The sequence below is a fragment of the Alosa alosa genome, chromosome 16, assembly GCF_017589495.1.
Source record: "Alosa alosa isolate M-15738 ecotype Scorff River chromosome 16, AALO_Geno_1.1, whole genome shotgun sequence".
Classification (NCBI taxonomy): Eukaryota; Metazoa; Chordata; class Actinopteri; order Clupeiformes; family Clupeidae; genus Alosa; species Alosa alosa.
Genome location: NC_063204.1, coordinates 1,438,813 through 1,452,935, shown reverse-complemented (window position 1 = coordinate 1,452,935; position 14,123 = coordinate 1,438,813). Strand labels below are relative to the sequence as shown.

At 48.1% G+C, this 14,123-nt stretch overlaps 1 protein-coding gene across 1 annotated transcript in view; it reads left to right on the top strand.

Annotated features, from left to right (window-relative positions):
* Positions 1 to 14,123, top strand: part of LOC125309769 (LIM zinc-binding domain-containing Nebulette-like) — a 156,648-nt gene that overhangs the window by 56,612 nt on the left and 85,913 nt on the right. Inside the window, exon 4 of the mRNA XM_048266869.1 lies at positions 2,313 to 2,420. Within this exon, the coding sequence (XP_048122826.1) occupies positions 2,313 to 2,420 (108 nt within the window). The remainder of the gene's footprint in view (positions 1 to 2,312; positions 2,421 to 14,123) is intronic.

Genomic DNA, 14,123 nt, shown 5'->3' with positions numbered 1-14,123 from the left:
TGTATCTCTGTCCATCACACACATGAGTGCGGGGCTTGTATCTCTGTCCATCACACACGAGCGCGGGGCTTGTATCTCTGTCCATCACACACATGAGCGGCTTGTATCTCTGTCCATCACACACGAGTGCGGGGCTTGTATCTCTGTCCATCACACACATGAGCGGCTTGTATCTCTGTCCATCACACACATGAGCGCGGGGCTTTATCTCTGTGGTTATGTGTGACCCCACATATGTGTGATGGAGTGATGAGGGGATGTGTGCAGCTCTTATTAACCTGCTGGTTAATGATGGAGTGATGAGGGGATGTGTTAATGATGGAGTGATGAGGGGATGTGTGCAGGCTGGTTAATGATGGAGTGATGAGTCGATGTGTTAATGATGGAGTGATCAGGGGATGTGTTAATGATGGAGTGATGAGGCGATGTGTTAGTGATGGAGTGATCAGGGGATGTGTTAATGATGGAGTGATGAGGGGATGTGTTAATGATGGAGTGATGAGGGGAGGTGTAAATGATGGAGTGATGAGGGGATGTGTGCAGGCTGGTTAATGATGGAGTGATGAGGGGATGTGTTAATGATGGAGTGATGAGGGGATGTGTGCAGGCTGGTTAATGATGGAGTGATGAGGGGATGTGTTAATGATGGAGTGATGAGGGGAGGTGTGCAGGCTGTGTTCCTGTAGCTCTTGCGTAACACCAGGGGGAGGAGAGAAGTGGCATACAACACGGCCCCACTCCACTCTGTGTTCGTGCCAAATGACGAGCCACAGACACTTTTGTGTGTGCGTGTGTGTGTGTGTGTGTGTGTGTGTGTGTGTGTGTGTGTGTGTGTGTGTGTATGTGTTCTCATCTCCCCATTGAAGATGATGCGAAAATGATCACACAAGTAGACTGCTCTGTAGTAGGTGAAGCACAGTGATTCTGGTTTTGTAGCCTGGGTGAACCCAGTCGAATTCAAGCGCAATTAAACTCACTATGCAGATCATTATGACTATCTTCCTATTGGAGGCCATTTCCTAATATCACCAAAAACCCAGCAACCAATCAGGCATAGGGCAGCTTTGTATGAACCAATCAGGCATAGGGCAGCTTTGTACCAATCAGGGGTAGCTTTGTATGAACCAATCAGGCATAGGGCAGCTTTGTATGAACCAATCAGGCATAGGGCAGCTTTGTATGAACTAATCAGGGGTAGCTTTGACGGCTGACAGCAGTATGGTTAACAGTGATGTTGAATACTACCAACGGCTGTGTCCGAGTTAAATGACCTGTTGTCTCTTCTTGTGCTGCATTTGAAACCTTCCTTTACAAGAAAGACATATGATTGATATGCTTATGGACAAAATGGTAACAGTTTAATGCACCAGTTGAAGTGTGATTTCCCTGCTGGTCACTGCTTGGGAAATGGGATTGATCAAAAGGTCACCAGACCAATTCTAATCTTAATTGCGAATCTGTCTGGTGTCACCCTGGCAGCTGGCTGTGTGGGATGGCCACAGCAATGCCGTTGGAAAAGACATTACGGGCAGGGAGCCGTTGGAAAAGACATTACAGGCAGGCAGCCGTTGGAAAAGACATTACAGGCAGGCAGCCGTTGGAAAAGACATTACGGGCAGGCAGCCGTTGGAAAAGACATTACAGGCAGGCGGCCGTTGCCGGGTCTGTTACTGCCCAGGGGTCGGTCCAGGAGGATGACGAGAGTTTGAGTGTGCAGAGAGTGTAAGTGTTAAAGCACCCCAGCCCTGAAGTGCAATTATTCCACACAATAAGATAACCATCAGGTGCACTAAAGCCCCACTTTATATAAGCGCTTATGTCATGACAAGCGTTTAAGTGTGCCTCACTGAGAAGGCTGAGTGACTGAAGACTGAAGACTGAAGCCTGAGAACGCATAGTGAGCCCTGTGCTGTCTGGGGATTTTCAGCTATTAAACAGTAAATGAGAGATGAGATATTGAGATGACTACAGTTACAGTCACACACATGATAATCCTGGAGTACAAACGAAATCTTAGCCAATAATTCAAGTCCTCGGAACGGCAAATATTATTCCTATGAGCACGATATGATTTCAGTAGTCTGTTCAATAGCTAAGTGATTCAGGCCTTATTCCTATGAGCACAATGTGATTTCAGTAGCCTGTTCGATAGCTAAGTGATTCAGGCCTTATTCCTATGAGCACAATGTGATTTCAGTAGCCTGTTCGATAGCTAAGTGATTCAGGCCTTATTCCTATGAGCACAATGTGATTTCAGTAGTCTGTTCGATAGCTACGTGATTCAGGCTTTGCATGTGTTTGTTGTTTTCCAGGTCAAATACAAGAAGGACTTTGAGGAGAGCAAAGGCAGAGGCTTCAGCATCGTGTCTGACACTCCTGAGATGCAGAGACTGAGAAAAACCCAGGACCAGATCAGTAATGTATGCAGTGTGTGTGTGTGTGTGAGTTGTGTGGGAGAATTGGGGTTATCAGTTATGTATTCTTCCCTCGGCGTTTGGCATCACCACATGGTTGACCTTTGACCCTATGGTTGCCATAGTGATGAGCCAGCCCAACGCAGCGCCCTGCTGTATTTGCAGTGAGGGGAAGTTGCATAAGCTGGTGCTTGCGTGAAGGATGCCACTGTGTCTGTATGTGTGGAGGCGTTTGGATAACTGGGATGAGGTTATGGAGGGTGTGTGTGTTTGTGTGTCTGGTGTGTCTGTGCAAGAGAGAAATTCAAAGGGTGCATTTTGGTCACTGGGCCATAAACTACACACATACACACTCACACTCATACAAACACACACTCATACTAATCTCATTCCTCCTGCAATCCCATTTTCAACGGTCACACTCTCATATTCTCATGCAAATACACCCACATACCCATAGTCCGGTTTATATACAGTACTAGACACTAATGACACAGATTCCACCCACAAACACACACCACACAGTGCGTTATCTGGCTGGCTAGTGGCTACAGTCGCGTAGTAGAGTTATTCATCCCAACGACGTCCACAAACATGAGGATATTTACACGCCCATGGAGCACCCTGAGTCCTGCTGGTCACACCACACTACCATGTCCAGGTAAGAACACCTCTCTCTGATTGAAGTCTGGAAATGTGACAACATTGCCTTTGTGTGTGTGTGTGAGTGTTTGGGCTAATTTTGCGTCTCCTGCATTTTCTAGAATGAGCCGGGTTTGGTTGTTGGCCGACCTCCCGCCCTAATCAGCAACTCATCTGACCGCCCCGTATCTGCACTACAATGGCTGACTTAGCATCATACACACACACACACACACACACACTTCTGGAACCAGCCCCAGCAGATGTGGCGGATCGCGGAACATTCCGGACAGGCGACAGCTGGCGCAGGTAAGCGAGCCTCTCGTCCCCGTTGGCGGCGACTGCCTCGGAGTGCACTCAGCTGTGTGACCGCATCATTCCGCTCGGTCAGAGACAGAGAGGGAGTGACCAGATCACCTCACCCTGTCTCTTTGCCCCCCCCGGGGTAATTAGCCACAGAGGCCTCAGGGTGGGGGCAGAACGGGGCAGAAAACTACCCCGTCCACTTCTTTTATTACTTTAAACCCTGCCACTGGCCACTGGACAGCGGAGGTAATTAAATTGTGAGAGTACAGGGAAGTGTGTGTAGCCGTAAAGGGAAGTGTGTGTGCGTGTGTGTGAGAGCCGTACAGGGAAGGGAGATTTGATTTCCTCTGCCCCGATCTCTTACTCTCTCAGTCCACCTCCCTCCCTCCCTCCCTCCCTCTCTCTCTCCCTCCCACCTTCCATCATTGTCTCTATCTCTCTCTCCCTCCCTCCCTCCCTCCCTCCCTCTCTTTCTCTTCCTCCCTCCCTCTCTCTCTCCCTCCCTCCCTCTCTCTCTCCCTCCCACCTTCCATCGTTGTCTCTATCTCTCTCTCCCTCCCTCCCACTCTCTCTCTCTCTCTCTCTTTCCCTCTCTCTTCCTCTCTCTCTATCTCTCTCTCTTCCTCTCTTCCTCCTCCCTGCGTTCTGTGAAAGGGCAGCAGACAGGTTCATATGAGGACATACTGGACTCTATGCAGTCAGAGTAGAGATAACATACTGGACTCTATGCAGTCAGAGTAGAGATAACATACTGGACTCTATGCAGTCAGAGTAGAGATAACATACTGGACTCTATGCGGTCAGCAGCTCCTCTGTAAAGAGTAGAGATAACATACTGGACTCTATGCGGTCAGCAGCTCCTCTGTAAAGAGTAGAGATAACATACTGGACTCTATGCGGTCAGCAGCTCCTCTGTAAAGAGTAGAGATAACATACTGGACTCTATGCGGTCAGCAGCTCCTCTGTAAAGAGTAGAGACAAAAGAAACATGTTTGCAGTTACAACTCTGCAGGAATGTAAAAGAGGTAGAGAGGAGCTGCGTAAAATCTTAGACCAATTCAACTGTTTGCATTTCCATATGAACACATCATATCACATCAACCCCAGTGTCACTATCATGTGATGCGTGATCAGTCACGATGTGCGTGATCAGGATCAGTCACGTTGTGCGTGATCAGTCACGGTGTGCATGATCAGTCACATTGTGCGTGATTAGTCACGGTGTGCAGTGAGGCCTCCACATCGCTTCAGCAGCATGTGCAAGCACTGTGAGTGCAACTGAGCAAGCGTTGTGTTTTGGTGCGTAATTGCTTCAGCAGACTCAGGGAAGGTGGTCCCACTGACCAGGGTCTATGTGGGTGGACGTGACTGTGATCAGGTCATAATATAGTGACCATAAGCCCTCAGAGAGGTTTCAGTTCACTGCTGTCTGATTGACTTTAAAACAACCGTCCAGGCTGGAAAGAGCTCAGTTCCAGTAGCCCCTCTTGTGCTGTCCTTGATGTAGTGCCACAGTGGTCAGTTGCCACAGTAGTCAGTTGGCACAGTGGTCAGTTGGCACAGTGGTCAGTTGGCACAGTAGTCAGTTGGCACAGTAGTCAGTTGGCACAGTGGTCAGTTGCCACAGTGGTCAGTTGGCACAGTAGTCAGTTGCCACAGGAGTCAGTTGGCACAGTGGTCAGTTGCCACAGTGGTCAGTTGGCACAGTAGTCAGTTGGCACAGTAGTCAGTAATCAGTTGGAAGTGTGTGCAAGTATGCAGCTGCAGCGCTCACTGCCGATTCCTCTGTGTTTCGTTTAATTGGCTCCCCCCAGAGCCTTTCTCATTCCTCAGATGCTTCCTGTGGAGGATGGAAAGGAAAGACAGAGCACACGTCTGTAGTGGAGGAGGATGGAAAGGAAAGACAGAGCACACGTCTGTAGTGGAGGAGGATGGAAAGGAAAGACAGAGCACACGTCTGTAGTGGAGGAGGGAGAGTAGGTTACAAGTCCGAAGCGCTAACCAGTAGGCCACGGCTGCCCCAATAAAGGACCACACGTCTGTAGTCTCTGTGTTCTGTGTCAGCACACCAACGTTGGTTATTTCAGGATACCTTCATGATTCAACTGTTTTGAGCAACTTAATGTCCTTAATCCAACATTGATTGAAGTGTGATTCTTGTGATGCGTCAGTGTTGTGCTAAGTAGGCTAGCGGCTACTGTTTTTACGGAAGAATATTTTTCCCACTGACTTTTCACAGAACTTTTCCACTGAAGAATATGCTACAGTCCCCCCCAGCTGACAGTAGCTCAAATCCGCATCCTCACTGGGTCCCCGTGGGGGAAAAGCGTCGTCTGAAGTGGCTCCGCCCCACATCTGGCTCCGTTACGATCCCAGCACGCCTCCGGCACGCCCTGCATTCCCGAGCCTGTTATCAAAACCCCGCACACACACACACACACACACACACACCCCGCTTTAAAATATACACAAGCGCAGGCTTATTTAGGAAAGCTCCAATTCCCATATGTAGGACAAGGGGAAAGGGGGGAAACACACACACACACACACACACACACGCGACACACACACGCGACAATAATAATAATACACACAATAATAATAACAGATATTACCACGACGCACACAGTGATACGACGACGCGACACACACACACGCATATTACACGCGCACACACACACACACGCACACACGACATTACACAGACACACACGCGACGCACACGCAGCGACACATCATATCGACACACACGACGCACACACACACACGCGACGACGACACACACACGACACGCGACGCATTACACATTAATGACGCACACACACACGCGCACACACACACACACGCACACACACACACACACACACACAATGCGACGACGCATACACGCACACACACACACACACAGAGACACACATTACACACATGCACGCATGCGACACGCATACACACACACACATACACAGACACACAAACACACAAACGCACACACACACACACACACACACACACACACACACACACACACACACGCACACGCACACGCACACACACACACGCACGCACACACACGCACGCACGCACACACACACACACACAATCGAGAGCATTTTTGTGTGGTTGTGAGGTTTAAGGATGTCATACTTTAGGCAGAAAGGCAGAACTGTATCCTTCCCAGGTCCTGGATGAGGAGGTTAGAATGGCCATGTAGCCAAATGCTAGCAGAGTAGCTCGGAGGCCATGTAGCCAAATGCTAGCAGAGTAGCTCGGAGGCCATGTAGCCAAATGCTAGCAGAGTAGCTCGGAGGCCATGTAGCCAAATGCTAGCAGAGTAGCTCGGAGGTCTGTGTCTTTCTGCACCCCGTTCTGCAGTCTGGCCCAGTGGCTCCTTGGAAGCATTCCTTGGCCTCAGCCTCTGCGTCTCCCCCGGCAACTATTCTGAGGTGCGGCTTTGGAGCAGCAGCAGCGCCCCTGAAGAGCCGTCAGAGAGCAGAGGCAGCAGGAGCACCTCCAGCCCTGTAGAGGCGCCAGAGAGCAGAGGCAGCAGGAGCACCTCCAGCCCTGTAGAGGCGCCAGAGAGCAGAGGCAGCAGGAGCACCTCCAGCCATGTAGAGGCGCCAGAGAACTGAGGCAGCAGGAGCACCTCAAACTCTGTCATCTCTCACTACTTGCCAGAAAACATGTCATCACAACTTAACTGTCTGAGAAACCTTTTTAAAACAATGGGGGCATTTTGTACAAGGATAATCCATTAAAACAGTGGTCCCCAAACTACGGCCCACGGGCCGGATACGGCCCGCCACCTCATTTTGGGTGGCCCCCCAAAACATGTCCGTGGTATATAGCATCTGGCCCGCAGGGGAGTACGACATCGTCAAACTATAACATCCGTAATTTCCCCCATTCATTCTCTATGGCGGGTCTTAACAGTACACGTGTAATACTCTTTTTGTCCACTGGTAATTGTCTTGGCGCTGTTTCGCGTTTACCATCGAAAACGGAATGAAATGTGGGCCTACCTGCAAACAATGCCTATGCTGACTGCATCAGTGCTCAAAGTATTCTAAAAGTTCATCAATTCATTGTTAATTACTAACTAACTTCTATTCAAGTCATATTTCTGGGACTTCCTGGGATAACTATTTCTATTTTTTATTCACTCGGTCAAATGTTCATCCAAATTCACAATCCACAAAGTTCAGGTTAGTGAAAGTTAGAATGGTGGTCATTCCAGATGTTTTTTGCTAGCACTTCCATAAAATTCTCATAGTTTGAGAACTTTAAATTATTTGTAGGATATTGCTTGTTCACAACTTGAGCTGTGTATGCAAAGACACAGAGTTCAGAGTTCATTTTAAATAAGATATACTTTTGGGACCCCCCTGCTAATATTTTTTGGGAATGCTAAAGTCTTTTTTATTAGTATTCATTTCATTTCATTTCATTTTGAGCTACATTTTACATGATGGCAATATAAACACAGCTAACAATGGTATTAAATTGCAGTAGCCTATGATTAAATGTAATGGAATATTCAACTAAGGTAGATTGTTGTTGATCAAACTAAGCTATATCACACTAAGCTATTTATGGTTACTGATATACTCCGAGTCTCTGGCCCTGTCTTAGTGCCAGGCATAGTGAGCTGGCCCTCAGAAGAAAAAGTTTGGGGACCACTGCATTAAAATAATCCTGTCATGTCACAAGTATAGACATTACTGGTGGTATTAGATATTTCAGAGGTGTACTGTGAATGCTTCTTCCCTAGCTCACCTGCAGTTGTGACATGCAGAATGTCAGTGTGCGTGAAACACATGGGCACTCCTCCCGAAGGGCAGTCAATACGGTTGAGTATGCACTCTGAGTATGCACTCTGGGCCTCTGACTGCTTTAGCAGCTTTTTGGTGTTGCGGTCAATCTGCAGGTTTAGTGCCCCGGAGATCCAGGTTGGAGGCCAGGTGGAGTAACCGCTCTCTCCTCCTAGCTTGAAAGGTGAGAGATTAAACACAAGACGTTGTTGTCATCTTAAAAACTGCAGGCAGAATGAGTGTAAAAAAATACGGCCGAAAGAAAGAAAGGAGTTTATGACATGGGACATCTCGTCTCTCTTGGGGTCAAGATCAGGGTGACAGTGGCACCTGTCATTTAGGTTCTGTGCTAAAACATCTTCTAGCCTCAGTGATAAAAGCTTGATGTTAGCTGAGCCGTCCAAAAAGGACCTTTCACTTGATGTGTAATTTTTGTTGTGTGGTTTCTGATTGGTTGATATCCTTGTGGTGTTGTTTACCCCCCACGTCTGAATGGTTGAGTGAGCATGGAGGCCAGATGGCCGCCTGATTTAGCCAGCATTTGAGGGTCTGCTAACGGCTAACACAAATCCTGTTGGCACGCTCCCCTCGCCAAGGATGTCATGGATGGGTGCACTGGTACCGTCCCCACGTCCCCTAATCTCACCCCAAACCTCCAGCACAGAGCCCAGCACTCCTGCACTGGGTCATGCATGCTAACGGAGCTAGACTCTCCTGCATTGGGTGATGCTAACAGAGCTAGACTCTCCTATGGGTCATGCTAACAGAGCTAGACTCTTCTATGGTCTGGGTCATGCTAACAGAGCTAGACTCTTCTATGGTCTGGGTGATGCTAACAGAGCTAGACTCTCCTATGGTCTGAACTCAGGTGAAGGGCGGTAACCAATTTGTAAATAGACATGGTTGTTAACAGACCCACCCTGTTTCTATCTGGGTAGTTTATTTAAACTCAAAACGAGGTGAGAGGAAAGCCAGAGAGACGCCTTGTGGGTCCTGAGCGGCATGACACTGCTGAGGCCTCACTGCTGAGTGTGCCGGCTGATGCAGCAGCGTGATCCTCCTGTTTCTCATTAAGAGGCACACAGAGACCAGGCAGCGGGAAGTGATTTGCTTGTAGCGTGCTGGTCTGTGAAGTCTGAATGGCAGGAAGAGTAATGTGGCGACCTTTACGTCGTAAACAGCCTGCCTGCGTTTGACGACTAGTTTCTCTGTGGTGTGTGGCGCCACAGAATGATGTTGTTATTGTTGTTGCTGTTGTTTTTGTTGTCCTCCTTTATAATGACATCATGCTGTGAGGAGCTCCCTCCTCCCCCTTTCTGAAGGTCTCTGAGGAACTATGAGCAGAGAATTGAGGAGGAGTAGTGAACAAGTTTTTCATCAACACGCAGTCAACACAATAACAACTCTGCTCTCCTCTGAGGAGTGCGGTCGCAAATATGTGATTAGAATGTATAGTATATAAGTATAAGTATATACTTTTTTGATCCCGTGAGGGAAATTTGGTCTCTGCATTTAACCCAATCCGTCAATTAGTGAAACACAGCACACAGTGAGGTGAAGCACACGCTAATCCCGGCGCAGTGAGCTGCCTGCAACCACAGCGGCGCTCGGGGAGCAGTGAGGGGTTAGGTGCCTTGCTCAAGGGCACTTCAGCCGAATGGTGCTAATTGAAGGTTCCAACTGTCTGGCTTTAGATCTATGTTTAATGTATGTTTATGTTTTGAACAGATGCTTTTTGTCCAAAGCAAATTACAACAATAACAATAGATCTACATTGTACAATTCTGAAATGAGTTTGGGAAAAAGGATCAGAAGAAGGAATTCATATCTAATGACTTCATCAATAGTAGCATGTCTAATAAAATGTCATCATTGTTCTTATTTATGTTTGTTTTGTATGCAGTGTGATGTGATGGCTGACTATTATCATTACTGATGAGAGAAGAAATGTCCAACTGCCTTCTCCTACAGTTGGCATTTTGCCATCTTTGCATTGTTTTCATTCTTGTGTAGCTTATTACAATTACAACAGAGCCAACGCACACATAAAGCCATCCAGAGTGATTGTGTCTAATCCTGTTCACCCAGAAGTGACTTTTGTTCTCTTTTGGCCCCAAAATATACTGGATGTATATTTTATTTTTAGATGCCTTTTCTGTTGAAACTTCTTAGGGACACTTTACCATTAGTCTGCTTATGTTTTAGTGCTTAATCGCTCAGTAGATTCAGAGAAGTGTATCCCACTGATCAGGGCTTTGGGTAGTTTCGGGAGAAGCTCTATGAGAGGTTTTGAGTGACAGTGAAAGAGAGAGCCGCACAGTTCGGTTTTTGAGCACTGACAGTGTAACTCTACCACTGAGAGTCTGTGTGGGTGGACATGAATGTTCAGCATTGCCTTTGGGACCTTTGCCCATCTCATCTAAGAGAGTGAGGCAGTTGTACGGGAGTGGTTGGAGTAGTAAAGTCATATATGATGCTGTGGTGGAGTAGGCTGGGTGGAGTCATGTATGATTGATGGTGTGGTGGGTGGAGTAGGCTGGGTAGAGTCATGTATGATGGATGGTGTGGTGGGTGGAGTAGGCTGGGTAGAGTCATGGATGATGGATGGTGTGGTGGAGTAGGCTGGGTGGAGTCATGGATGATGCTGTGGGCTCTCTCCTCATCTTTTTCACTTCCTTCAGTGTGCTACAGCTTTGTGTGGCAACCTCTACTGATCACTGATGTGTTCCCATGGCAACCTCTACTGATGACTGATGTGTTCCCATGGCAATCTCTACTGATCACTGATGTGTTCCCATGGCAATCTCTACTGATCACTGGGATGCAGCCCGCATGAGGTAGAGATATGTGTTCCCATGGCAACCTCTACTGATCACTGACGTGTTCCCATGGCAATATCTACTGATCACTGGGATGCAGCCCGCATGAGGTAGAGATATGTGTTCCCATGGCAACCTCTACTGATCACTGACGTGTTCCCATGGCAATCTCTACTGATCACTGGGATGCAGCCCGCATGAGGTAGAGATGGATGTGTTCCCATGGCAACCTCTACTGATCACTGACGTGTTCCCATGGCAATCTCTACTGATCACTGGGATGCAGCCCGCATGAGGTAGAGATGGATGTGTTCCCATGGCAACCTCTACTGATCACTGGGATGTGTTCCCGCATGAGGTAGAGATGGATGTGTTCCCATGGCAACCTCTACTGATCACTGGGATGTGTTCCCATGGCTGCACTACTGCATTACAGCAACAAATCAGCAGGTCTTTCCTTCTTTCTTTTCTTTCCATCCTTCTGTCTTTCCCCCCTGCTGGACAGGCATAGCCATATGAATGGGGATTGCTTAGTTGTGGCAGTAAACAGTACACGCCACCCAAGAGCTCCTCTAGTATCACTTGCTATAAGTATTACTGTAGGCCATGTCAAGCCCACTTTATCTAATAGCATTAAGCTCCGTTAACACACTTAACAAATCAACACATAAGCCATGTCTGAACAGGAGATTGTGGATTTCAAGGAATATAGACTCTATCTTGGAGTTTTCACTTGCTCCAACTGCCAGTCTTTTTGCGCCAATTGAAATGTTCTTTTGAGGCGTCTTGGTTTACTCATAGCACCCTGGGAATAAAGACCATACCTGCCCGTCCTCCTCATGCCAACTCACCTGTACCTGCTCTCCTGGGCACTCCTCCTCACTCTCCTCCTCTCCTCTCCTCTCCTTATCCAAGGCTGCTCAAGGTGACCAAATTACTGGCCAGGTGAGGCTTACCAAGGCTGCTCAAAGTGACCAAATGACTGCTTTTGTTGACATTCACCCGGATTGCACGCATCTAATCCTGTTGGGTGTTAGCAGTGAGGACAGAGGAAAGTAGCAGTGTAGCTCTGTAGCTTCGCCTGTGAGAACAGTAAGATGATAACAGTATAGCAGTGTAGCTCTGTAGCTTCGCCTGTGAGAACAGTAAGATGATAACAGTATAGCAGTGTAGCTCTGTAGCTTCACCTGTGAGAACAGTAAGATGATAACAGTATAGCAGTGTAGCTCTGTAGCTTCACCTGTGAGAACAGTAAGATGATAACAGTATAGCAGTGTAGCTCTGTAGCTTCACCTGTGAGAACAGTAAGATGGTAGCTCTGTAGCTCTGTAGCTTCGCCTGTGAGAACAGTGAGATGGTTGGATTTCCAACCACTTTTGCATTTGTTCATCCAGTAGACACTTGTTATCCAAAGCGACTTACAAAATGATGATTAACATTCAAGCTACATTGCAAAGGAAACTTTAGGTAGCAATACTACCAAAGATTATAGAGCGCTGCGATCTTTTGTACTACCTCAATAGATAATACAACTCCCTCTATAGATCACATGTTGCCTATCCTGAAGTAGTTAAAGGTGTGAACTAACCACAGTGCACAACACAGATCTAATTGATGTCTTACAGATCTAATTGATGTCTTACTTTTGCTATATTACCATGAGAGGAACTCTCTGCAATGCGTCATACCATATGATAGATGCTGCAGTTAATTAATGCTGCAGTTGATATCAAAGGTAGGGCAAGTGTGTCACCATACACACACACACACACACACACAGGTAGGGCAAGTGTGTCACCATACACACACACACACACACACACAGGTAGGGCAAGTGCTGGCAATGACTGGACATGACCCTTGGTCATCGGGCCGAGCAACTCAGCGGTCAGAGGAAACACTTTGCACAAAAGCGTTAGAGTGTTAGAGTGGACCTGCTACTCTTTTGGAGCGGAGCAACACAAAGGGCATTCCGCAGAGAGCAGGACTGGACAGCAGACATTCCTTCCTGTGTGCGCCAGCGCTCCTGACCCCACGCTAGCGTCCAGCACGCTGCCTCACTGGCATAGCATCGGGGCGATAAAGACCCAAGTAGGGGTCTAAATCGGGACCTTGGACTTGATAAGGAGTGAGTGAGTGGGAGTCGTACAGGACAAGTGGTCAGTCGTAGCACACAGGACCGAGGCTCAGGCTCTCACTTGGGTACAGCAATCCAGCCCAGGACTGTGCGGTTAAAAGCGGCCACTCTGCATTTTGCTCAGCATGGACATCGACATGGAAAGTTGTGGAGTAACTACTGAGGAGACGGAGGAGACGGAGGTCCGAGTGCGTACGACGGAAAAGAGTTCTGGAGTAACTGCTGAGGAGACGGAGGTCCGAGTGCGTACGACGGAAAAGAGTTCTGGAGTAACTGCTGAGGAGACGGAGGTCCGAATGCGTACGAGGGTAAAGAGTATTGTGAAGGAGGAGGCTGAGGTGAGCTACCATGTGTTGTGTGTTCTGTCTCAGTTGACCTCCTTATGACCTTGGCCCTCTGTCGTCGTGGCTCTGGGCCTTCAGGGTAACGCTGGCCACCTTTTCTTCCTCCTCAGGCCCCTCCGAAGCCCCTGTACGATGACCCCACCCTAGCACACGCCAGGAGGTGCAGCGTGATCCTGAGTGATGTGAGTTTGGCGCCCGCCGCTCCTAAGCTGCAGATGGCACGCGATTCAGCAGCTTTGCCCAGACGGCCGGGTTTGCTGGTGTCGATGCCGCTGGTTACTGTAAGGTTGTGGTGGTGGTGGTGGTGGTGGTTAATGAGCTGGCGCCACCTGTGTTGGATTTTCAGGGGAGGGGAGAGAAATCCTTAAATAGGTTTAGAAATAGAAAACTAGCGATGAGCTTGCTGTGTTTTGCCAGCATGACTAATTGAGCTGGATTGGTGGACTGAGAGTTAGAGACGTCTTCTGAGGGTTCTGACGACTGGGGAAGGGGGTGTTTAATTTCCATCTGCACGAGACTGGGGGTGGTGGTGTTTAATCTCCAGCTGCACGAGAAGCTAAAGAGAGAATAGGAAGCTAATCTCTGTTACTCTGCATGGAAGGATCTCCATATCTAGTCCAGTGGGCATCAGTTAGACTTTATTCTGTGTATTC